Genomic DNA, 25,878 nt, shown 5'->3' on the forward strand with positions numbered 1-25,878 from the left:
GTTACCTGCAGGGTTTTGGAGTAAATTTAAGCTAACAGCTTTGGCAGTATTGATAAACTTGGTAGTAAAACTTTTATCAGCTCTTTGTAAGAGTTTAAGAAGGAAATCTTCCATTATGTCTGTAATGTCTTGGCATGTATACTATCACACAAAGTGAAGTTGTCACCCTATGTTGAATTCAAAAGTCCTGGGAAGTGAAATTCTCTTTTGCAGTCTTGAAGTGTAATGTTTCCAGTTGAGGATGGACAAGCATAGGGAGTTCTGTACCACTGCTGGTGTTATTCTTGAGCAGAGCTTTTTGTATCCTTATTGTTCAAGTATTTATTGCTTGCCATTGCTCAGCAAAATACTGACAATTGTTTCAGGGTTGTGAGCCTATCCCTTTTCAGGCCTGCAGTTTACCACTGGAATGGAGTTTTAACTGCCAGAGATGTATTGTGTTGGAGTTACAGAGTCTGGAAGATGAAAATCTATCTCTGTTGGTTGCTTTGCAAGCCATGTCTTCATTTATGAGAGCAGTGAACACCCCTATTACAGCTTGGTGCTTCTTAGTCTACTCATCATAAAACCCTTTTAGAAAGTTCTGGGTTTTTTTGTGTTTTTTTTTTGTGGGTTTTTTTGGTTTTGTTTTTTTTTTTTAACATGTAATTAAAAAACCCACAAATGTTACCTTCTTTCTCAGGACTGGATAGCGGTATGTCTGTCAGGGAGTTTTCTCTTTGGTTCTGTGTTGCTTCTTACTGTATTTTTTCATAATCCTCCCCTGTGTATCACTGGTTTTGGTTTTAGTTTCCCAGTATGGGTGTTGCCCCAGTGTTTTCCCACAGTATTTTAAAAAGCAGCTCTGTTCCTCAGTGCAGATGTGCCCTGTGATCTTTACCTTTTCTTCCTTATTTTCCATTTGGTGTGTTTCTGCCTTGTCCTGGTGAATGCTGATGCTTATACCTGCATGTACTGAAATTCATGTACAGTACTGTTAATGTGTTGTGAAGCCAGAGAAGCTGCTTATGTGATACTGACAGCAGCAATTTTTGATCTCAGAGCTGCTCATGTCCTTAAAGATGCTTCACAGGTCATCTTGTGATCAGGATCCATCAAATAAAAATGCCAAATTAAAGGTGACAAATCTGAACTGACAACATCTTTTATTTGGGTAGTATGAATAAATACAGAATATCATGAATAGTAATTACCAAGAAACAGTAAATCTGGGTGAATTGAGATACTGATCAAGTGCCAGAGAACCTATTGGTGTGGCTAAACGGTGCTGAAGGCTCAAAGATGCTTCACCACCTGCAGTGAACTGTAAGGCAGTCTGGGGTGTTCGAGGTGAAAATTTAAGTGCCTTGCTGATGCACAAAACTTGCCTGGTCAGGCCTTGCTAGCATGAAAGTTCACACTAGGTAAATCCTAAAAGTCTCAGTTTAGTACTTACTTCCTTGAAGTTTTTAATTTCTCAGATTGTTAATTTCAGACATTTGCACAAATTAGAGGTTCTTGGAACTCTTTCTATGTCAACGTTGGCAGGCCGATAGAAGCGGGCTTTGAACGTCTTCAAGTTGATAGGGGTTTGAAGTGAAGTATTCAAATTAGCAACTCCCAGCCTTCAAATGGACTGCTCTAAAGTCTTCAAAGTTCTGTATGGTGGATATTCAACACTGAATTTATGATGAATGATTTAGGATGTCTTTGCTTATTAGGTGCTACTGTCCAAGTGAAAAGAATACTGCTATCTGGCATTGTAAAAAGTATATACCAGTATCAGCACTGGCCAGAAAGAGAAATTCCTCCTTCTAGGGAAAATGTATTAGGTGTATCTCTTCCTATTACATTACATTCACATGTTGGTTCTTTTACTGTCAGTTAAAATATTGAGGTGGGGGAACTCTCAAAAACTAGGCAGAATTGGGAGAAATTGCATATTTGATCAGGAAGGTTGGTGTACAGTTGCCTGCAGTGATCATACATGTTTTGCAGCTTGTTTGGTTGGATTCTCTTTTTTTGTCTGTTGATTTACACCTGCACCAGGAGCCTATTGTGCTGACACTTGTAGAAGTTAAGATGGTGACCTTGTAGAAGTAGCAACACTTCCTTCCTTGGTGCAGGGGACATGGAGAGGAATTCTGTGCACAGTGCTCACTGCAGGGCCTGTGGGGGCATTACTTGTGGAGAGGATGGAGTCTTCTGCTGCGAACGGGTTGGAGCCAGAATGGAGAAAGTTGTTTGTTGTTTTAGTGTTTTGTTTTGGTGGTTTGTTTTTTTTTTTTGGGAGGGGGTGTTGTGCAGGGGATGAGGTGAATAAGTGTTTGCTGTAAGGAGAAGCTTTGTAAAATGTCAGCAGTGGCAGGAATGGGGAAGAACCTGATGAACAAGTAGAGTAGCTCCCAAATGGAGAAGGGTAGGATGTTGTAGCCACAGGCAAGGAATAATAAGGCCAAGAAGGATAATCATCCCTCTGGTGATGTCCATGCTGAACAGGGAAGAAGGTTCAGTTATGGTCCTGCCAGCAACACTTTGAAGCGGACGAGAAACTCCTGTAGCCTTTGGACAAAATTCGTGAAGAAAAAAAATTGCGTACGTTTCTGCTTGCTTTTGCTCATGGGACAGGGCTGGGGGAGAAGAGAAGGAAGAGCAGTCTGCCTGCAAGGAGGACCAAGGAAGGATTTGTACTGTGTATAAAAAAGAAGACAGGAACCAGGAAAGAAAACGTTTGAAAATAACAACTGAATGTTGCCTGAGTGTACACCAGGGTGACTTGGCGTTAAAGTCAGCATGCAGTAAATTTAATGTCCTCCTAGAGCTTGTGAAGGGGTTCCATGCTGATGCTGCCATCAGTGTGCTTAACTTGAAAATCTGCCCACCCCAGAAGGCCCACCTCCCACTAAGAAAGACCGTCCTTCCCTGCAGCCAGCTTTTCATTTTGTTTTGTTTGCATTCTGGTAGTTAGGGCATCAATAACACCAAATGCATGCAGGCAGCGTCTTTCTGTCTGTAAATACTTGCATGCTTTTTCCTCTTCCCCCATTTAATAGGAATGCTTGATATTCATGTTGCTCTTCCCACACAAGAGAAAACCAGGGCAGCAGTGTGATGGGACTCTTTCATATACTGTACACCTACAGATCCCCTTTAAATCAGTAGGAGGAACACGATGAGCTTTTTCCAAGTCTGAGCTGTGAGTTGTTGGTTTATAATTTAAGAAACATGGGGCCTGGAGTAAAAATTCCTACTTTTTGCTGTCTCTGCAGCACAGCAGCTAGTAGGTCTTCCTCTCCCCTCATGTTGATGTTTACTCCTTTATAAATGAGTGGTGTGTTCTTCATTTAGGTCTTTGATGACAACAACAAGAAGCTTGTATCTTGTTTCAGTAGACAGCAATTTCCCTTGAGTGAATAGGTCATTGTTTTTACATTGCTGCATTGTCTTGGCTTCCATGATCTCTGCTTCTTGCTTTGTAAGTAGATTTTAAAAAGAAAAATGATTTCATGAAGGACAGAGATGAAATGTTTGGTTCTGTTACAGTATGTTATCAGAATGATTCAGCTGAGAATAGAAGAAGGGCTTGGAGGTATCTGCTTTTAAGGAAGGAGCAGAAGGGTTGAAAATAGGACCAATTTGAAGGATAATAAATAGGATGAATACAATCCACGTGATGCAGGTGATCCATGCCTGCTTTGGGGAAGGAGATACCCTAACAATGATGGTAGCAAACTGATTACAAGCCTTATTTTTGAGTGGTTAAAGCGATTTTTACTGAAGTTTAGTTAGTCCACATGCACACTTGGCTTTGCTGTTGAACTGCTGTAATAGGGAGAGATGGGCTGGAGCCTCTGTATTAAGCAAGACAGGGATAGTGAGGTAAATGAGGAACAGAAAGACCTGAGCTAAGTGAATCTGCTCGTCTTCAGCTGTCTTCATGCTGTCTCAGCATGTGGAAGCCCTGCTGTATTTGAGAGTTACCAGCATTACCCCAGTCCTGAAACAGGTAATGAAGAAACTTGTAGTGACTAAGGACTGTATTGCAAAGCAGATGCTTGTAGAGGTTCAGATTTGCTGGGAAGGCTCAGTAAGTGGTGCATTGTCTTCTCTGGGGTTCTTTGCAGCTGCAGTAGGTCTTTCCCTTGGCAGTGATTCTTCATACTCCCCTGGGTATGGTGCTTTGATGAGTCATGACCCCAACAACTCTCTGTTCTCCTTTACCCTGCCCTTTCTGTCCCCATTCCAGCACCCTGAGCTAAGCATCCTGGTTGTTGGAAGGCTTCAAAGTGTTGCCAGCCTACTTGTGGCATCAGAAGCAACTCCTTGCCAGGCTGTGCTGCTGGAAGTCCTGTGCAGTGTTCCAGAGTACTCATGTCTGTGGCAAAGTGCTGTAGGTGCCCATTTGAAGTTTGTAGTGTGTTTTCACCCTCTTTAGTCAACACATCCATTGGTTAACAGAGAAGATACACAGCATTTATAAGAATGCCTAGTACTGGAAGGTTTTGTAAGCTTGTGGAAGGCACACGATCAAATGAAAGATGACTAATGTTTTTTGGTGATGTTTTACTTATCCAGCAAAATTCTTCTCACTTGAGGTTATAAAAGTGAGTTATAGCTCCAAATTTTCTATCAGCAGTACTCCCATCAGACACTGTAACAACAGAAGGCACTAAGGATCCTGCCCATTTTCTTTGTAGAGAGTTCTCTAGAGTTTGTGAGGAGCAATTCATACTATATTTATACAGCATCATATTAAATGTAGTTTGAAATAAAAAGCAGGTAATTCCCAAGTCCACTGCTCAAGTACTGTACTTTCAGAGAAACTGGTTTTCTCCTAAATCTCCTGACACTTGAGGATAGCTGTGAAGTTAATAGTTATAATAAAAAACAAGATTAAATAAAAAAGCATAACAGAGAACAACACTCAAAAGCAAAACCTTGAAATATCTATTCCCCATACTTTCCTCCACTCCCTCTACTCCCACTGTGCTGATATTTTATTTTCCCTTTTCAAGTAAAGGGTTCTTTCCTGACAAGGTAGAAAGAGACTTGCCCATAAATTTCTTTGAAATTTAAAAAATAGAAACTTCTTTCAGGCTAAATCAATGGGGAAAGAATTAATTAAAACGAAGAAGCAAATTATTTGTCTGCTAGCAAGTGAAGTGTGTTTTTAATGCTTGGAGAAAATGGAGGCAGAATATATATGGCTGTTGCAGTCCTTTTTGCAGTGCATGGTAGAGGGTTTTTGGCACTGGTTCTGAACACTGTCTGCATTTCAGAGTCAGCTTCCTTTCTTTAAGCTTTTCACTGGAGAGAAACGGTATACTGGCAAGTCCAAATGTGCACTGAGGGACGCTGAGAAGCTTGAGCCCACTTAAGTGGAATGCATATCATTGATTTGTGCAAGAGGATTCGATTAATCATAAGCATTAACAAAAAGAAAAGCTCAACCTGTTTAAAATACAAGCTGGTAAAACCAAAACTGAGTCAGGATGCAGTACAAGCCCAGAAATGTAGCTGTATCGCAGAAATGGTACATGGATGCACCAGAGTTAATCAAAGGAATAATTGTACCCTTAGAAAAGTTCCTGTGGGGAAAGAAGGAAATTGGAAGAACAAAGCTAGTGCTTTATTTTCACCAATCTCTGTATTTCCTTCACCTGCTGCCATACTTCAAACTGCATTAGCAGTGAGGTGTTCACATCCGCAATCCGGTGACTCTGGATGTGGATATTTTACTGGGGTTTATTTACTTCCACAGTAAGTCCTGTTTACTTCTGGTTCATAAGTTCCAGATAGAAGAAACAAAATGAGATGCCCAGGGGATTATTTAAAAAAATATATATTAAACAAGCAAACAACAACCTGCAGGAATTTTTAAGGCCAAACATCTATAATGCCAGGAGCCAAAGTGCAGCCTGGGTGCTTGTGTGACCAGGCTGGGATACAATCTGTAAGATACTGCTGAAGGCAAACCCCTGTTGGCTCTAGAATGTGATTTTCTTTGTCTCATCCAGTGAACTCAGCTCATGATGGAAGTTCACTTACATTTGGGTTTTTATTGCTGTTGTTGTGGTTTCCATAGGGCATGATGCAGCAACTAAGTTCCTCAATATGGAACAGCTTTCTACGCTGTGCAGCAGTAACTGCATTTTAATGCACCTGTGGCTACATTTCTCCAGTTAACATTTGCTATTGTAAAGACTCCAAGAAATCAGATACATTTTTTGTAAGCATTTTTGGAATGCAATTAGCTTTAAAACTTGTGTACTCAGCAAAAGCCACATGAATACACTAAGAGTAGGCGCAAGGCAGACGAAGTACTTTATTTGCTTTGTCCACAGGTTCACTTCCTATTATTGTGGAGTAATTGCTTAATTTCCTCTGAAAACTTAATTTGATGGAACCTGTCATTTTGACTGTTCACTATGTGCATGTGCAGCCCAGAAGGCCAATGGCATTCTGGGCTGCATCAAAACAAGCATGGCCAGCAGATGGAGGGAGAGAGGTGATTCTGCTCTGGTGAGACCTCACCTGGAGTACTGTGTCCAGCTCTGAAGCCCTCAACATAGGAAGGACATGGACCTGATGTAGAGGGTCCAGAGGGGGGGTTCACAAAAATGATCAGGGAGCTGGAACACCTCTGCTGTGAGGACAGGCTGAGAGAGCTTGGGTTGTTCAGCCTGGAGAAGAGAAGGCTCCACTGAGACCTAGTAGTGGCCTTCCAGTATCTGAAGGGGGCCTAAAAAAGGCTGCAGAGGGACTGTTTGCAGATGCCTGCAGTGGTAGGATGAAGGGCAGTGGTTTGAAATGAGAGCAGGTTTAGATTGGATGTTAGGAACGAGTTCTTTAGCATGAGGGTGGTGGAACACTGGAACAGGTTGCCCAGGGAGGTAGTTGAGGCTCCATCCCTGAAGATACTCAACGTCAGGCTCCACAAGGTTCTGAGCAACCTGATCTAGTGGACAATGTCCCTGCTGACTGCAGGAACTGGAGGTCCCTTACAATCCAAACCATTCTATGATTTTGCTGCTTTCTGACACCCTTTAAATTAAAAAAAAAAATCTGTAATGTGTGCTACAAACCTCTCTTTTTTGAGGACAAATGCATCATTTTCCAAAAGTGACTGCTGTTGCTAGCTTTGTTATATTTTTATTTGTTTTAATATTTAAGATACTGCAATATCAACAAAGCAAGTTACCAGAGCAGCTTAGAGTTCTGCAAGGTCTCTGTAACAGTTCCTGCCATTCTGTGTGAATGACAAAATAGTTTTAGTCTAGTTTTAGTTACTTTATAAAACATTTTTCAGTATTAATTCAACCACAGTAATCGAAACATTTTTATTAGCATAAACAGGAAGAGAATAAGCATGTTCTTCTGGGGGCAGGCAATACTCTTGTGCTGGGGTACATCATATATGACCTCTGGTTCTGTCCTGCATGTTGTAGCTGACCAAAACTTCTGGCAGAAATAGTGCACTCAAATTCCTTAATTTATCCCTGCTGTCCCCAAAGTCATGTGTGATATGTCTGAGAGTTTCCTTTTAGTTGCCTTCTGATGTAAACAGAATCTGCTCTTATCTGGTGAAGAGGAGAGTCATGAACTAAGGAGCTGGCTGTTATATAGACATCTCATGACACATTTTCATTGCTTATTCACATGTGCCAACTGCTCTGTACCTGCTTTATAGCAAAATGACAATATTCCTCTTTACTCATCCCATGTGTTAGGAATCAAATGTATTTCTGAGATTTGTTTATTTATTTTGCTTCCTGAGTGCTTCTTTTGTACTTGGAATTGAAAATTCTGCAAATGTTTGTTACTATTGACTCATTGTGAGGACACAGCATGCAAGAATTTCACTAAAATAAACCGTGGCCCTCTATGCCAATTTAAAATGCTGTCTGAGGGTGAGCAAGAAAAACAATGCGGATGTGCTATACACATCTTGGCAGAAGACAAGGGCTCTCTTTATGGTGTATCTACTATCACTGCCTGAGCCAGGCAAAACATTCGTGTTGAACAGAGTTTAATGGGATGTTCTAGCACAGGCTGGATCTCTGTGGAGTTGGGGGCACTTTCTCCTGCCTTCAGTGCCATTTGAGCCAGACCAATTATGTGGTTGCACGTTTATCTTGGCCTGTCAGCATAGTGTCTTTCGGATTTGGTCTGTAATCAAAAGAGAATGTCACAAACAGAAGTCTTGAGTAACCTCTCCCTGATCCCTTTTTGCTTTTGTGACTTGAAACAGGAGAGACTCGTGTAGACAAAAAGTACTCTAAAGCCTAGGTACAAGATAACTGCACAATCCCCTATGCTTATCTCCTCTGTGTCTGAGCTACATTGTGAGAATTTGAGCTGTGAGTCCAAAGACAAACTCTTTTTTTCAGAGCTTGGCTGAAATAATTTGGTTTCAAATGATGAAGATCTGTTAGTAATGATAGATTTTGGTTTGTGTTATTTTTTATTTTCTATTTGCTAGCTTTTGTTGTTTCTTTTTTCTGCTGTTTCTTTTTGTTGTTGTTCTTGTTGTTTCTTTATTCCCCTTTTAACTGTTCTTTCCTGTGATACTTCTGTGCCGTGCTTGGAGCTGCTTTTGTACATCTTCAACAGAAAGCTAAACGTCACCCAGTGAACCACATCCTCTACCCCTCTTCCTGCTTGCCTTGGCTAACCCATGTCTCATCTGTGTAATTGAGACTCTTATGGCTTACTGAAACCCCCTGAGTCTCTGAAGGGACTGCAATGATAGTGGTTTGTGTAATTTCCCCAAACTCTTTTGCTGCCTGTTACAGTACAGTGATGTTTACTTCTTGTTTTATTTTTTTCTTTTGGCTTCAGAGGCAGCCAGGAGAGCAGAGGAAGAGAGGGGTGAGAGCACTTTTCCCCTTCAAGGCAAGCAGTGTATGAGACACAAAGGCTGTACTTCAGTCTTATAAGAGAAATGGAAAGTGTTTCTCACTTCATTGAGCTTGCACCAAAATAGTCTGTGGATATGCCTGTTCCAGAATTAAAAGTGGCTTTGACAGGTTACAGGCACCTCTTACTTGTGGGACACCTATGTCCATGCACAATCTTCTTTGGAAATGGTAAAGCATGTTTTAGGAAGTTCAGTGAGGTAGGTCACTATAATTCCAAGTAGATCAAGCTTTTAAGTATTCTGAGGCGAATGAGATCTAAGTGCTGTTGTAATGTCAGTAATAGGCTGGAGTTGGAGAAGGAGGACGTCTCACTGAACAACTTCTCTGTCACTGCACTGCCATGGGCAGCACTGCCTGTACTGTGTACCCTGCCTGTGCTCTGGTTCAGCTAAGCATTTCTGTAAGTACCTGTGGCCTCACCTGGTTTTGATGCACACAAAAGGTGAGCTCAAAGTAAAGCTTTGCTTCTAAGGGACTTTGGATTTTGAAGTGTTGAAATCCCAAGCAAAACTAATTGGGTTTTTAAAATTCTTTTTGATGATGGTGTGGTAAATCAAAGTACGGGCATCTTTTCAGTTCTGACTGAGGTCCGAATTTTGCATACTTAATATCACTTTACAGAGTAATATATGCAGATGTAATTACCTAAGGAACTATTTCTGGCTTTTGTCATTGCTATATTGATCTTAACTGTTTCAGCGTGGCATTTGTCTTTTGAGCACAGAGAGTGTGAAAGCTTAAGCACAGATTTTTGTCTAATTTCTTTGTGTTGAACATGGCCTTTCTAGACAAGAAAGGAACTGCATTCCTAGTGGAGCAACCTGCAAGCTATTGAAAGAGCAGAGCAAAATGACATTAGCCTTTTGGAAGATAGGAAGTTAGAAGCTGTCAAGTAAAACAAAATATTAGGGCTAAATTTTACTATGCAGTGCAAACCTCCTGATGAAATCCGTTCATGTGAGCTTGGAGCAGAAATTTGGTTTGGCTGAGGGTGTTGCTGTGAGTCAGTGTCTGATTCAGGCCATCCAGGTGAGTGTAATCCATCCTCCTGCATTACTCTGGGTTTGTGTCCCTCCACCTACTTTATGGTCGTGCGTTCTATTGCATCTACTTGTCTAAACAGTCTGGGTTTTGTATTGAGGACTAACTTGATAGGTTTCTTGCCTCTCCCTTTTCTTCAGCACTGATGCTGAAGATATAAATCCAGCAACCCTTTGTTTTCTTCCCCCTCTATCCTTTGGCTTTGAAAGGGGTACAGGGCTGTGATTTGGAAATACTCCCTACTTGCAAGATAGCAAAGGCCCCTGGCCAGCTTTGTAGCTTGTAACTGGTAGATCTTGCTCTGCCTCTTACCAAAGCAAGAAAGTTCATGACCTCTCCGTATCTGAACAGTTTGCTATATAGAGGTTAGGATCTTCCCTGGGAATTCTCACAGCAGCTTGCCCGGTGTGGCAGCTCAGTGCCCAGGTGGTGATTTAGGTGTTGCATGTGACTGACTTGTGTGTCCAGCTGGCTTGTCCTGCATGTGCTGAGGTTCTTGGCTGTATGTGGCTGGGATTACTTGCCTTTAGAAAAAGCATGGAAAATCTACTCTGAGACTTTCTGCTGAGGCAAAGAATTCTCCACTAGGCAAGCCTCTTGTTCCTGGAAAATGAAAATGTGTGTTCAGGTGCTTGGAAGTGATTTTCTTTCAATTCATATTTTCAACTGTCTTAAATGTATGTAATTGTAAATCAAAATAGAGCGTGATGGAAGTCTGAGAATCCAAACTGAAAAATCCTTTGAGGCAGACTTCGTCTTTAAGAACACTATTCTTGGCTTTAAGTGCTGGAGAGTGGGTTTTATATATGAGTGGGTGTGTGTATACATATTTTTATCTATATATACAAGGCTGTTATTTTGGTGCTTGCAAGCTTCTGTCAATGCAGACGTCTCGCTATTTTAAAATAGATTTTAAAAAAATGTTTTTGTCCCAGTTGTTAAAACTGATATTGTATTTTTAACAGTGCTGTTGCTAGAAGTGTAGAAGAGAGGAGCATTAAAGGCCTGTTGGTTGCTAGGGGAAAATTTGCAAAGTTCAATTATTTTGAAGTATTTTGGTAAAATATGTGGATGGAGGTCTGTGGTTAGATGAAATGGTTTAAAACTTTGGTTAGGTTGATGCAGTACCTGCTGGGAAGCTGTTAGTGTATGCTATGTGAAGCATAGTCAAGCAGATGCCATATTTTAATCTATTCTATTCATCAGGCTCTTTCCCCCCCCAAACCCTCTACTATGTTAGAGAACAGCAAGCATTCTTCCCTTTTTAGTGGAACCTAAGACACTATCTTAATGTACATAGCATTCACATTGGTTATGCACTGATCAAAGTTGGCAGGGGATGCCAGCACCTTCTTCTGCCTGTATTTTGGTGGGGCACCAATTGGAGAGATGCCAGATGAATAACACAAGCAGATTTTCTGACAAAAATAAGTAATAATAATTTTTTGGGGGTTACAGTTTCTAAGAACCTGTGGTGGTGTTTTTTTTTTTCTCCATCGCTTTAGACAGGGTTTGCTCAAATATACTGTATTTGTTTTAAAAGAAAAGCTGTGCAGCACTGTAAGAAAAAAAAAAAAAGTACTTTTTTGTGAACACAGGAGCTGCACATAAATGAATAATACTGTGTTTGGGTTTTTTTTTCCTACCCTATGTGAAACTTTTGCCATTAGTTAGGATGAATTCTCAGACTATGTCTATATGTGTGTGTTTATAAATAGAATTATGCTGTTAACATTGAAAACACTTTCAGTGAGTCAGTTTCTCAAAGCACATTAGAAACTGGAGCTTTCAAACTCAGGTTTGGCCAAGTAGAGGATACTCTCTAATTTGTCTAGCTAGCAGAAGAGGAGAAAGATAATTACTTGTGTTTTACAGGGCTCGAAGGTATAATTCTAGGTGGAATATTATGGTGCATTGTAGTCTAGCATTGTTACTCTCAATGCAATTGCAGTCATTTCTCTGTATCTTCTGCCAAGGCTGACTTTGTTGCAAAGATGGGAATTTCTAATTATAAGCTGGACTGAGAACATCAAAGTGTTCTATCAAAACTTTGAGAAATCAGGACATGAGACAATGGGCACAAACTGCAACACAGGAGGTTCAATGTAAACATAATGAAAAACTACTTCACTTCAGAGGTGGTGGAGCACTGGACCAGGCTGCCTAGAGAAGTTGTAGATTATCTGTCACTGAAAGTGCTTCAGACCTACCTGGAAGTGTTCCTATGTGATTTACTCTGAGTGACCTTGCTCCACAGTGGGGATGGACTCAATGATCTCCAGAGGTCCCTTCCAACCTCCACCACTCTGATTCTGTGCAAGTGTGGTGGCCTGAGCTTGAAAAATGAAGCAGTTTTTGCAGTTTCCTGTGTGATAGACTTACAGATCAGTTGAGAAGACTTGGAAGATTTACCTTTCATTCAAAATAGGTCTTGGCATTGCTTCACTGGTTTTAATGGTTATTTTTTGCTGCTTTCTTTTCTGGTCAAGGAGACGAGCTGGTTTTGCTTGTCTCTTAATAAAGTCTTCTGCTTCAGTTCTGGCGAGTGCAGACATGTCAGCAGAGATTACAGCAATTCTGAAAGATGTGTAATGGGTTAGAGTTCAGTCCACTGCTCTTAGCTGCTCCCTATCGCTGGAGGTGACAAGGGAGAGGATAACTAAGGAAGGAAAAAGAGGTCTTTAATGCCAGCTCCCATCTTCCTGTCTTAGTGGATTCATTTTCAGAGCTTAGCTTGGTGTATGGATGGGCACTAATGCAGCTAGGTCTGTGAGGGTGTCAAGGAATACTGAGGTAATGAGTGGAAAGGGTGTCCCCTTAAGTAAGCTTTTCTCCAATAGTTGTCATTTGTGTTTGCTTTAACATCTTGGAAATGTTCTCTGTTTCTGCTGCTGCACAGATGTGGAAGTGATGGTAAGCCATAAGTAAATGTTGGTGATGGAGGAGAAGAATGGGTTTTGAGAAGCCAGGGGAAGTGGGAAGGTTGTGGTCCACTTGGTAGCTGTGGGGGGCAGTTGATTTTTTTTTTGGGTATTTATAGAAAATTCAGGAACTGGAAATAAGAGGGAAGAGTTTGAAAATGAGGAGAGTCATTGGTGAAGGAGAAGAGTTAGGGTTTTACTGTTAGGGGAGCTCTCTACAACCTGAGAGTGAGGGTGTGGGATTGTGGTTTCTTCTACTTAAACTGAGGCTTCCCTTAGGCTTAGACCAGACCTGAGCTCAGTTATTGATTTGAAAAAGAGGATTATTGCAGGCCAGTGAGGAGGAACTGTAACTGATGGCCTGTGAAAAAAAACATGGATGCAAACTTGAAATAGCAGGAAAGGTAACATGCAGAGTTGGGAACAGCATTTGTTCTCTCTTTATTTTCTTGATGAGATCTTCAGCCTGCTGTTGTGGGAAGATCATGCAACAGATCCTCCTGGAAGCTCTACTGGAACACAAAGAGGACAGGGAGGGGATTCGAGACAGCCAGCATGGCTGGATGTCACTAGGGTAGACAACTGTAATTCTACCCCCCTAAATCTTCCCTTGAAACATTTTACCAAACTCAAATTGTTGTTTAATCAATGTAGATTAATCATACCCATGTCAGGCTACAACATTTATGTCTGTATGGACAGACATACACATGTGGATGATTATTCTAGTAGAATCTACTATATCTATAAACCCAATGAGTGCTTGAATCCAAGCAATGCTGTAATGATGGGTGGAGGTAAGAGCTAAGCTCTTGGAGAAAACAGCACTTTTTTTTTTTTTGTCAGATTCACTCATGATTCAATTGCCAAGCTTCAATCCAAAGATGTTCTTCATTTCTTCAGCGTTCTTGCTCAAATTCTCTTATTAATTCTTGAAGCTGGTTGCCACAAACATCTTAGTGGCAGCAGAAAATAACTTCTCCTTTTTTGTGGGTGCCTTGCTTGATGCTAATAGAGGCCAGGCTAGAGGCCAGGTGTTGGTGGGGTGCTCAGGAGCCTGGGCTTGCCCTTTGGTGGTGGCACCTCCTAGTGGTTAGAGGGCTGTGTGCTGTGAAGAAGTGTCACTAAAGTCACTTGTTTTGATAATGAGCAATGTTTTCAATGAAGTATTTTTTGAACAGGCCACCAGAAGCCATGTAAAATACAGCAGGAACCACAGGACTTAGGGGTGTTTCTTGACAGACAGTTGAAAATGAGCCAGCAGTGTGCCTGGAGGCTCAAGAAGGCCATCAGCATCCTGGCTTATATTGGAAACAGTGCAGCCAGCAGGACTACAGAAGTGATCAGTCCCTCTGTACTCAGTACAGTGAGGCTTCTCCTTCAATACTGTGTTCAGTTTTGGGCCCCTGCAGGGAAAACACTGAGGTGCTGGAGCATGTCCAAACAACAGCAGTGAAGCTGGTGAAGGGTCTAAAGCACAGGTATTGTGAGGAGTGGCTGAGGGAATTGGTTTTTTTTCAGTTTGGAGAAAAAGGAGGCTGAGGGAAGACCATCTTGATCTTTACAGTTACCCCAAAGGAGGTGGTAACAAGGTGGATTTTGGGCTTTTCTCCTAAGTAACAAAGGATAAGACAAGAGCAAACAGCCTCGAGTTGCACCAGGGGAGATTTAGACTGGATATTAAGAAAAATTTCTTCACCAGAATGGATGTCAATCCCTGGAATAGGCTGCCCAGGGAAGTGGTGGAGTCGTCACCCTAAAGATATTTAAAAGATGTGTGATGTAGCACTTAGGAACATGGTTAACTTGGGTTAACACTTGGGCTCAATGGTTGAAAGGTGCCTTTTCAAAATGATTCCATGATTCTATGCACAGCCCTGCACTGAGGAAGAAGGAGCCTTGTGCTGTAATATAGACTGGGACTGGGGGCAACAAGTGGGCAGAAGCCAGCCCTGCTCTGCATCAGCAAGGCACAGCCAGGAGTTGGAATAAGGGATCATCCCCTTCTGCTCTAAGTGTGTCAGTCTGCATCCAGTCTGGGATCTCCTGAGATCCATTCCAACCTCATTTATTCCATGATGTTACATTATTAGAGCATATGGAAATGATGTGCTGTTTAATAGACACTGGAAATATGCAGCACGCAGGAACGTTGATTTAAATTAATTGGTCATATAATTTCTGGTGGATTGGTATAGATTGCTTCTAGGTAAAGTGGATGACTTAAAAAATGATGAAAAAAATCCACAGTTGCATGATGCATGGATGGAGGTAATGCACTAATAGGAAGAACTTGCGTATCCTAAGACAAAAAAAAATTGTGAAGTAGAAAAATGGGAAGGAGAGCCTAGGAGTGCATCTCAGACTACTTAATTTCCTTTCAGATTTAGATCACCTTTTCAGAGGAGCAAGAGATTCATGTGTACGTTCAAAAGTTTTTGCAGCCTTGTAGTGGCTCTGGCAGCCAGAGTCCATGTACCTTTTTTAATACCAACCTTTTGTGTTCAAAGCAAGATCTGGTAGTTCCTTGATACTTCTTTTGTACTCCAGTAGTAATGCTGCACAGCTCTGTGTAGTAGTGTTCAGTGGTTTGCTGACCATATTATTTGAATGTAGTGACTTTTAGGAGACATTTACTTGCTGACATGGACAATTCACTGGCTCATGTTTTGGCTGTCAGGATTCTTTCTATGCTGAGGACCAGAACTGATAGTGTGATGTGATCCTTTTTTGAGTAAATCACTGTTGTTGTTGCAAGTGGATGTGCAGGATGCATACAAAACCTAATGTGACACCTCCCTCCCCCCCCCCTAAACTTTGTGAACACCCTTTCCAACATTTTGGTGTCTCAGGAAGATTGAAACTGGTTTGTTGTTGGATTTCTGTCTTGGAGGATTTCTGATAAGTTAAAGCCCTTTTAGCGAGGTTGGGAAAGCATTGATGAGGACAAAAGTGGAACAAGATACTTCAGTCATCAGACTTTTGTTTCATAACTGGTTCATATCTGGGATCCCTTGATTGAAAACTTTGTCTGTACACTTGTGTGTTGGAAAATGGAGTTCCTGACCAAATCCTCTTCTAATGGCATGATTTGTAATCTTCCCAGGTGCATATTCCTATTTCTTAGAAGTACAAAATACCGAGAAATTAACTTCAGCGTGGCATATCCCCAGAGCCAAGAAGCAGTTTTATGGGTTGAAGAGCAAAAAGGTGAAAAAGATTGAAGCTTACTTTCTATTGTAGAGTGGCCAGCCATTTCCTGCAGTCTTCTGTAACTCTGTTTTTCTTGACTTTGATGCAAAGAGCAAAGGGGAGTAACCAAGCTCTGAAATGAGTACAGGGGGAGTGATTGCAGGTAGAGTGCAGTCAGAAATGGAAAAGGGTAACCACCCTTCAACTCATCACCTGTAATTTGAGTTGTTACAGGTGTCTGTTGCTTTCTGAGGGCTGCAGGGCTAGGGCTACTTCAGTTAAGGAATTTGCTGGCTTGTGCCCTTTGCAGAGGTGGTGAATGTACTGATGTTTGTATCCGTGCTGCCAGCCCTCTGTGGTGCAGTATCAAGGTACCTTAGAGACCGTAATCCTCTTTGAAACCGATTTCCCGCCTTAGCTGCTGCGCTGTGCTACAGAGCAGGCTTCTGTGCCCGAAATGCGAGAGGCAGGCGATGGGAGGGAGATGCAATTCAAACCCAGGGACTTGTTTTTGCCAGCTTGTCGGGTTGTGGGACGTAACTGGAAGCCAGCTGACACTGCAAACGTTTGTGGCTTTCCTTTGGCACCTAGCTGCTTGTTTGGATGGTTCTTTTCCTGCGGCACAGAGCTAGACAGGCAAATGAATGAATTCACTGGCAAATTTTCAGATATATTATTTTTTTATTAACCATTATTATCTTTTCAGACTGTGTTAACACGCCCGAGTGCCGTATGCTGCTGAACAGACAAGTCCTGTACACACCCCAGCCTGATGATTTAGTTGGTTTTGATCTGTGTGTACTCTTTTGCCACAAAAGCTTTGTTTGCTCACAAAAGACTCAAAACAGTGAAGACAGCCACGCACATAACCATGACTCCAAATAGTTTTAAAGCAGAAACAAAAAAAGGTACAAAGTTTCTCTTTATCTCTTGATTTATAAAAGAGAAGTTAGAATGATACACTTGGATCTGCTTAATGCACTTTCACTTGTCCTGGTGCCCATTTTCCTTTGAGAGTTACAGAAATACCTGGGCACAGCTGTCTAGTTCTCTGTGGTGCTGTCTGATAGGCGCAGAGAGCCTTGGTGAGCTCATCTTGGCACTGCCAATCCATTTCCCCAGATACTACTCTGGGGTAAGAAATACTCTTACTATTTTGGCTTGAGCAGATTAGAAAATACAGGTGGGTGGGGGAGTGGGGAAAATCTGGTTTACCTGATTCCAAGATGTGTAACAAATTGTAGTGGCAACTACAGTTGGTCTGTACCCAGCTGAAAGCTGCACTTGGGAAGCTGGAGTTGTTAGGGTCAAAGGTAAAAAGTACAGATACCTCTTAGGCAGGGCTTGCTGGCCTCCCTCAGTGGTGTCCTCTGAGTGGGCTTCAAACCAAACGTAAGAAATTACTTTCCTTGCATTCTGCCCCCAACTATTTAACTGCAACCATGCAGGTAAAATAGTGTTCTTGATGCTTTGGGGCATCCTCCTGAGGGGCAGGTGAGATTAAATCACAGCAGGGAGCATAATTTGCAAACAAAGCCTTGTAAGGGGGGCTTTTTAGGAGCCTGATTTTCTGCTTTCTATTAAATAGTTGGCTACTTCTAAGAAGTCTATGGTGATATGAATGATATGGACAAAGTATTTTAACGAATAATCTAATTTGAACTTTTATGTTAGACTTTACTGTACATATTTTGGAAAGGGTACATTTTTAAAAACCCAGATACCTATTTGGATCTGAAGGAATGGGAATCTCCCTATGCCATGAATAACACATTGCAGTTTCCATTCCCCTTTCTAGATATTGTTTTCCACATATGGTCCTTGTTTCCATTATGTGGGAACGTAAAATGGTTAGTTACAAAATACTGAAGGATTTTACTTAAAGTAATGGCTTTCCCAGTTTTTCCTCTGCTTTTTAGAAGTCATGTCTTATGACACAAACAGAATATGAATGACTGCATTCTTACTGCCTTTGTAATGTGCTCTTGCTTCCACTCTCAGTGCTGGTATTCACTTAGTGAATATTTATCTTCCATTACAGAAGGACTTTGGAGCAGAAAATGTAGCTTAAATTGTGAGTTTAAATTCTGAGTAGTCAGGTAGAATAGTTAAATGGGTGTACAGCAGAAAGAGGAGATCTGGCTTGCTCAGACTTGAGCTGAGTGATGCAATATTTAAATGAGGATATTATAAATCAGGTTTAGCATTGCTTCTATCCTTGCATTCAATGAAGTGAACTTGCTAGTTCTTCTGCATGAACTAGTGACAAAGGCATCTAGGGAGCTTTCACAAAATAATCACACATTGTGAAGTTACACATTGGTGGAGCAATGCAGCTAAGGAGTTTTCTATCAAAGCATGTTTTGATATCTCATTGTAGATTTGGAGAGTGCCTTACTCTTTTACACAACCACAGTCATGAGAGGATATAAAGGTGGCTTTGTTGTGTTGACAGGATGTGAAAATCAAGTTGTAATACAACTTCAATATTAATTGTAATACAAATTCAAATGCTGAAGCAACAGCAAATGTCTGACTGGGGTATTTTCTTAAACCAGAATCTGGATCAGGCTTCTTGAGAAGCTCCTGAGTAATTCTTGCAGTGTTACTTAGGTTTTTTTCTTCTTTTTCTTTCTTTCTTTCTTTTTTTTTTTTTTTTTTTTGTCTTTACAAAAATGTACTTTTGAGAAGTCAAATTTTTCACTGTCCTTGTTTTGTAACTGGAGGACATTTTCCTTTTTCTCATCAAAGCATCCTACTGTACTGCCCTGAGCAGGTTGTTTCTCTGTGGGTAAGTGTTGCAGCCAGTCCCTTATTTGTGATATGTCACTTGAGAGTCCTGTGCTGCCACCCACTGAGGGTGACCCTGAAGGTGTTTTGGTGTCCTGAAGGAATGATGGGACCAGTTAATCCTGCATATAAAGTTGTGTAAACTCCAGTAGACTTTGGTAATTGCCCATTTCCACTTTATGACTCAGTAACTAGTCCAAGCCAAAACAGTGTTTTTGGCTGCTTCAGAAAATGCTTGAAGCTGGTGCTGCTGCTGTTGCATAGAGAATGATGAATATCTGTTTGTTGGCTGCACTTGAGAAACAAAACTTGAGCAGGCTGTGAGTACAGATAGCTGTGTCACAGTGGTTTAGTAGCACTTGAATTCAAATCAGGGTTCAGTTTGGTCTGCTTTCTTTTGCATTTAGCAAACTATGCATAGGAGCTGAGTTTTATGCAACCTTTGTTCACTGTAGACAACACAGAACAGGAATTTAGGTGTGAAGTCTTAAGAGATTTTGGGTGTTTACATGTTGTTTTGTTAATACGTGATGTTAGTTGTCAAAATTTACAACCATATGTAACTTGTATTTTCTTAACTTGGTGAAATAATTAGCTTCAATTATTTTAATTATTTTTACATTAATCTCTGCAAAATACCAGTAATCCTTCCCTCCACTGCCCCTCAGACCTTTCTTCCCTCCCAAGCCTCCTCCACCAAATCCTTGATTTATATGAAACCTTTAATAGAGTTAAAAAATGGTATCCTGGGATGTATTAGAAGGGGAGTTGTTAGTAGGTTGAGAGAGTTTTTCCTTCCCCTCTACTCTGCCCTGGTGAGGCCACATCTGAAATATTGTGTCCAGTTCTGGGCCCCTCAGTTCAAGGAGAACCTCAGGGAGCTGCTTGAAAGAGTCCAGCACAGAGCCACAAAGATGCTGAAGGCAGTGGAACATCTCCCTTGTGAATCAATGCTAAGGGAGTTGGGACTCTTTAGCCTGGAGAGGAGACTGAGAGGTGTGAGAGGTGACCTCATTTATGTTTATAAATTAGTGAAGGGCAGCTCAGGCGAATGGAGCCAGGCTCTGTTCAGAGATGCCCAGCGATAGGACAAGGGGCAATGGATGCAAGCTGGAGCAGAGAAGGTTCCATGCAAACATAAGAAAGAACTTTTTCACTGTGAGCGTTACAGAACACTGAAACAGGCTGCCCAGAGAGGTTGTGGAGTCTCCTTCTCTGGAAATATTCAAAACTTGCCTGGATGTGTTCCTGTGTGACCTGCTCTAGGTGATCCTGCTCTGGCAGGGGGGTTGGACTAGATGATCTTTTTTGGTCCCTTCCAACCCCTAACATTCTGTGATTCTGTGTGATTCAGTAAAATGGCCTCAAGAGAAGGACTGCTCTGACGTTTGGAGAGGGCTTTAATGACAAGTTTCATTGTTATTTTATATTTACTTACCAAATCCTGCCAGTGCAAATTCTTGCCAGACTAGTTGTCTATATTTCTTGTCTGGTCTTGCTGATGTATTGTTTTGTATCAGGACCTTGTCTGACAGGAAAAGCGACCAGAGCTGTTCAGGCTATGGCACAACAAATAAGGTGATGCAGAAATAATGAAGTCTATCTAAAACTTCTTATGCAATATTGAGAAACTTTTAAAGGAACTAATTAGCAAAAGTGATGCAGCTTATGTATCCAAGCTATTTTTATTGTAGATGCTGAAATAGCACACTAGTGCTTTAGCAGTGGGTGTTTCTGCTGTTAATTCCGTGATTGTGCATATTTTCTTATGTTTGGCTTGGGGGTGGGAAATACTTGGAGGAATTAAAAATACAGGAATATCCAAGTTGTAGTTTCAGTTTGGGTGCTGTTTGTTTTGATGGATGTAGTCAAGCCACTGAGCCAGTCTTGCAGTTATCTTTTGTTGATGTTTCCGTCCTTAGTAAGAGGATTAAGTGATGCAAACAAAAATGAAGTGTGTGACATAGGAGGGATCAGACTCTCTTAAACCTGAACTAGTTTTCTTCCGTTTCTGATTTTGCAATGAATCCTGTCTTATGGTTCAATTCTGGATTGGCTTAGAGATGGAGAAATTGTCACAGAAAACCTGAATTAAGTCCTTTAGGAATGCCAGATGCTTTGTATCTTGGCAGTTTTGATTGTGTCTTCAAAGCCTGGGTCTTTCCAACTGTGTTTCAGTGTCCAGTGTAGGCATGAGAGGCAGAGGAGGTTTTAGTCATGGGGTGGAGGATGAGGAAGGATCCTCTTTCCTGTGGATCCTCTTTCCTATAGTTTGAGAGCTGAGTTTACAAAGTCACTTCTTCAGCAGGCTTCCCTTTAGAAGTTGTTTGTTAAGGAACTCCTAAGGATTTCTGGTCTACAGAGGAGGCTTTTTGCAGCCCAGTCTTTAAATGTTAGTGGTGTATTTCAACTTACGAAAAAGTGTATGCTAGTATTTGCATTATGTACCATTTTTACAGAGTAAATGTGTTCTGTAGCCACGTGTGCATCTCTGTATGCATGACAGTTTGAGTAACCTAGTACTAGTTTTAATTATTCCAGGATTTTTACTTTAAAAAATAGGTGCTGAATGATCTCCTATAGTGTGCTACAACAGTAAGTGCTGGTTAGGGAAAAGCCATGTAGTGGTAAAATCAGTGAGCTGTGTAATCCATACTTGCTTAGAAGAAATGTAAGGTAATGATGTTTAATACTTGGAGAAAGTAGGGAAGTAATCTGCAATTTTGTTTCTGAAATGACCAGCCTAATAGTTGTAAATTGTAATTCTGATATTTGATCATCTGATGATGATTTGCAACAGTATTTTAGGTGGATGTATTTATACAAACAATGAAGTAATTTTCATAGTTATCCAATTTCTCTCTTTAAGGGTGACTTTTCTAGACAGTGATATCTGAAAAGACACTGATGCTAATTGCTATTTTTAGAAAGTCAAGGTCTTTGCAAGGTGGTGCAAGTTTGAAGGTCCTCACATTAGTCACTTCTGCAGTGAAAAGCAAGGAAGTTCTCTTACTGCACTAGCCAGTTCGCAAGAGCCTGGAGCTTTGGCAGTGTTATGGGGGGAGTATTTGAGAAGCAAGAAGAGATCAAATAGCATGTTCAGGTTGTGTGTTTATAGTGCAACTTTCCTCTGTTAGAAAACAAACTCTTTTGAGAGTAACATGTTGAGTACTGAACAGCGCTGGAGTCATGTAGCAATACGTAGAAGACACTTTGAGGACACAACCTTAGTCCTTATGGTTTCTTTTTGTATCCAAAGTGGTAATGAACACTATAAAGTCTGTCTTCCCAGTTACTGGTAGGTGCATGTATGCACACAAAACCACACACATATAGGCATATATATTACCCATGTGTATGTCTGTATGTGTGTTTATATGTTTCTCTTAATTAAAATGTGGAAAGTGTTCTTTGTATAAAATGGAGATCTTTCATCCACCAACTCTATCAAAAGACAGCTAGAAATCTCTTTGATATAATTTAAATATTGGTTTACACCCTTTATAGCTCTCCTGTGGGAAAAAAACTGCTATGCTTTACCTCTGTCTTGCTCTGTTTTGTGCCTCTTAAGCACTGCTTGAAATACTTCAGAGGACAACATCTTTTCCTTTTCTGTTGTGCATATATTCAGTAACATTGGGAATGCTGTTCCCCTGTGTGTGTCAGTGATGGGACTGTGACTCATGCAGGGCTGATAAAAGTAGGAGGAGTGTGTGTCTAATCTAGTGTAATTTTAAAAAAAGAACCATGGCTTTAACATCTCAATTTACATTTCTTTGCAGGAATGTGACCTAAATGGCTCCTTTAACACTGAGCAGGTGTTGGGCTGCAAGATTAACTGTATGGTGGAATAACCTTTTTCTATTGGGGTGTGATGTCTGATGTTAGTTTCTTCTCTTTTTATGCAGGATCCAAACTACTGGATACAAGTACATCGACTGGAGCACGGGGATGGTGGGATCTTGGATCTTGATGACATTCTCTGTGACGTGGCTGATGACAAAGACCGTGTAAGTGCAAATACCTACAGATGCAGCTCGGCGTGCTCCGTGCATCAGCAGAGCAGTGTTTTTCCTGCCTGCCTCCAAAAGTGGGAGTCAGGAGAGAGGTTTTAGGTGTTTTTCTTACCTAGTTTAGTTAACACATGTGAGAAGTCTGTTACCCTGATGTTTTTCAAAAAGTACAGGGAAATCTCTTACTGACATCATAGCTTTGCCATCCTTTTTGGTTCTTTATAAGCTCAGGTAAGACAAGGAGACTGCAAGGATGAAAAAACCTCACACAGTGAAAAAAATAGTGCAAAAACATTGAACCTCTAAGTGAATATTTTAGCTTCGTCTTACCAGGTGAATGCGTGCGAAAAAACCCATGCTGTTTTTAAACTCTGGAGGCTTGGTGAACTGGTTTTTAAAAAATATTTTTTTTTTTTTTTGGAGAATCTGCTAGTTACACAGAACTTGATAAACTAATGACTCACTGCTGGGTCTTGAGTGCTTTTTCTCCTTTTTTTTTTTTAAGTACAGATTTAAATCACGATCAGCTAATAGGCTTTTAGTTATTGGCTGCTTGTTTGAGGTTTTAGATACTTGTGTCTCTGAATTAAAAGTTGCAAAAGACTAAGGTAAGAAACACTGTGGCGAACTGTGAAATCCCATGTAAATAGGCCACTTTTCTCTGCAAAGCCACATGTGTTTGCTTAAGCTCTTGGGAGTGTCTGAGCCCGACTCAGAATTGAGTCTGGAAATGTTTTTCAGGACCCCCACTCCTTCACAGGCAGGATCTTTAATTGCTTGTGTTGGAAACAACAGGCCTTCTGAAGGTTCCTTGAAGAATGGCCAAGTGATGACTCTTAGGCTAATTTTTCAGAAATAAATACTTTGCCTGCAGTTCATTCTTGTGACAAAATTTAACTGACATGGTTATTTTCAACCAGGACTTTTATAAAGATAAATGATGTGAGGAGTCTTGGGATGTGGTGACTCCTTGCTGTCTGAAATGTTGGGATTACTCAAGCTGTATAGGGTAACAGTGCTGAGTTTTCAGGAATTTCTTCCATAAAAATAGTGCCCAGCTAAGATTTCACGAAAAGCTAATTAAAACCTCTAGTTAGTTATCTCATACTGAAGTGCTCAGCTGTGTGATTAGTTTAGCTTTTGCTTCCAGGCCTTAAGGAGCCTGGTGCAAGTTGTCACTCTCTCTCTCTCTCTCTCTCTGTGTATATATATAAATATGCCTGTGTAGAGAGGTATTTTTAAAATTTGCTTGAATCAAGCATGACTTAGCTCCTCACGTGCCTCTCCCTTCAGAAGAAGTTTGAATCCTGATGACTTCCAGACCTCATTCTTTAGCTGTTACCTTGCCTTACCACCTTCAAGTGGGGTAATTCCTCACAGTGAAACTCTGTGGGTGTTTTTATGTGTGTGACTAATAGCTGAAAAACTCTGAGTGCAACTGAAACAGCCTAAGTCATTAATGCAATATTATTTTTGTGTATAGATGGATAAGATACCTACTAATTAGTAGTATTCTGTATTTGCCAAGCTTATATCCTCTGATTCTGTGAATCTGGCACATCTCTACTGATAGCCCTTATCAGTTAAACTTCCTTTATTTAAAAGACCTTGTAGTATTGGTTAGGAAGGTGCAATATAAATGTGCTCTGTGTTATACTGGTTTAAATCCTTGAATTAATCATTCTCACTTGACCTTTTTGTGTTTGCCTCTTTTCAAGCATTTCAGTCATTAGTCATTGTTTTATAGTTTCCTGTCTTACATTTTACAACTGGCCTTCCTGGTTCCCCTTAGTTTTACATTGACAGCTTTGAATCTGATGCTTCCTTCATAGCAAATGAATCCACTAGTTTTGTGTTAGCAGAACCTGATACAGGTCTCACTAATGCAAGGTTCTGAATATATCTCCACATAGTGGTATTTTGTATGTATACAGAATCACAGAATGTTAGGGGTTGGAAGTGACCCACAGAGATCAAGTCCAACATCTCTGCAAAAGCAGGATCACCTAAGGCAGGTCACCTAGGGTGGATTTTGAAAGTCTCCAGAGGAGACTCTACAACCTTTCTGGACAGCTTGTTCCAGTTCTCCAGCACCCTCACTCTAAAGAAGTGTCTCCTCATGTTGAGGAGGAACTTCCTGTGTTCCAGCTTGTATCTGTTATTCCTTGTCTATCACTGGACACCACCCAAAAGAGCCTGGTACCTTCATCTTGACACCCACCCCTCAGATGTTTATAGACATTCATAAGATCCTCTCTCGGGCTTCTCTTCTCCAGACTAAACAGCCCCAGGTCTTTCAGTCTTTCTTAATAGCAGAGATGTTCAAGTCCTGCAGTCTTCCTCATAGCTTTTTCTTGGACTCCCCAGCAGATCCAAAGTTGGATACGGTATTCCAATTGTGGTCTCACCAGGGCAGAGTTAGAGGGGAAGGAGAACCTGCTCAAAATTTAACATCAGTTTATATGCAGGTTTTTTTAAATTGGGACAAAAATATCTAGGATATTTCAGAGCCAAGTGCTAAGTAACATTGTGTTCATTTTCACAGGGAAGTTCTATACATTCTTGAAGTTCCTTGGGCTGTTTACTACCTAGCTGTGCTTTTGAAAATCAGTTGGCTGTTACCATGCATCTTTGGTACACTTTGAGGAAATTCCTTGAAAAGCTTGGACAGATAAATAGCAAATATCTCTTTTGCTGAACTAAAGGAGAAATAACTCCCTATAACTTGCTTTTATTCAACTGCTTAACCTGTTTTAATTATTTTAAAAATGCAGGTTTCTTCTTCATTTAGTAATTGGAACAAAATTTTAAAGATAGAAATCCAAACAGTTTGTTAATCTGTTACTTGGAAAAGCTTGAAGGATGTCAGAAAACATGTGTCAACTTGACATGTTTCCAGCTTGATGGTAACATACTTGATGACTTCAGCTCTGTTCTCTCTAGGCAGACATTCTCAGCAGCAAAAAAGTCCCAACCAACTGAAGGAAAAAAAACCCAACTTCCTGAACCATGGCTTCTTCT

At 40.8% G+C, this 25,878-nt stretch overlaps 1 protein-coding gene across 8 annotated transcripts in view; it reads left to right on the top strand.

The window, feature by feature from the left end:
* Positions 1–25,878, top strand: part of PARD3 (par-3 family cell polarity regulator) — a 415,339-nt gene that overhangs the window by 21,477 nt on the left and 367,984 nt on the right. For all 8 annotated transcript variants that reach the window (XM_054389981.1, XM_054389984.1, XM_054389980.1 and 5 more), the window contains exon 2: positions 22,753–22,854. In XM_054389981.1, coding sequence (XP_054245956.1) covers positions 22,753–22,854 — 102 coding nt within the window. The remainder of the gene's footprint in view (positions 1–22,752; positions 22,855–25,878) is intronic.

Source organism: Indicator indicator, chromosome 20 (genome assembly GCF_027791375.1).
Source record: "Indicator indicator isolate 239-I01 chromosome 20, UM_Iind_1.1, whole genome shotgun sequence".
In the NCBI taxonomy this organism is placed as follows: Eukaryota; Metazoa; Chordata; class Aves; order Piciformes; family Indicatoridae; genus Indicator; species Indicator indicator.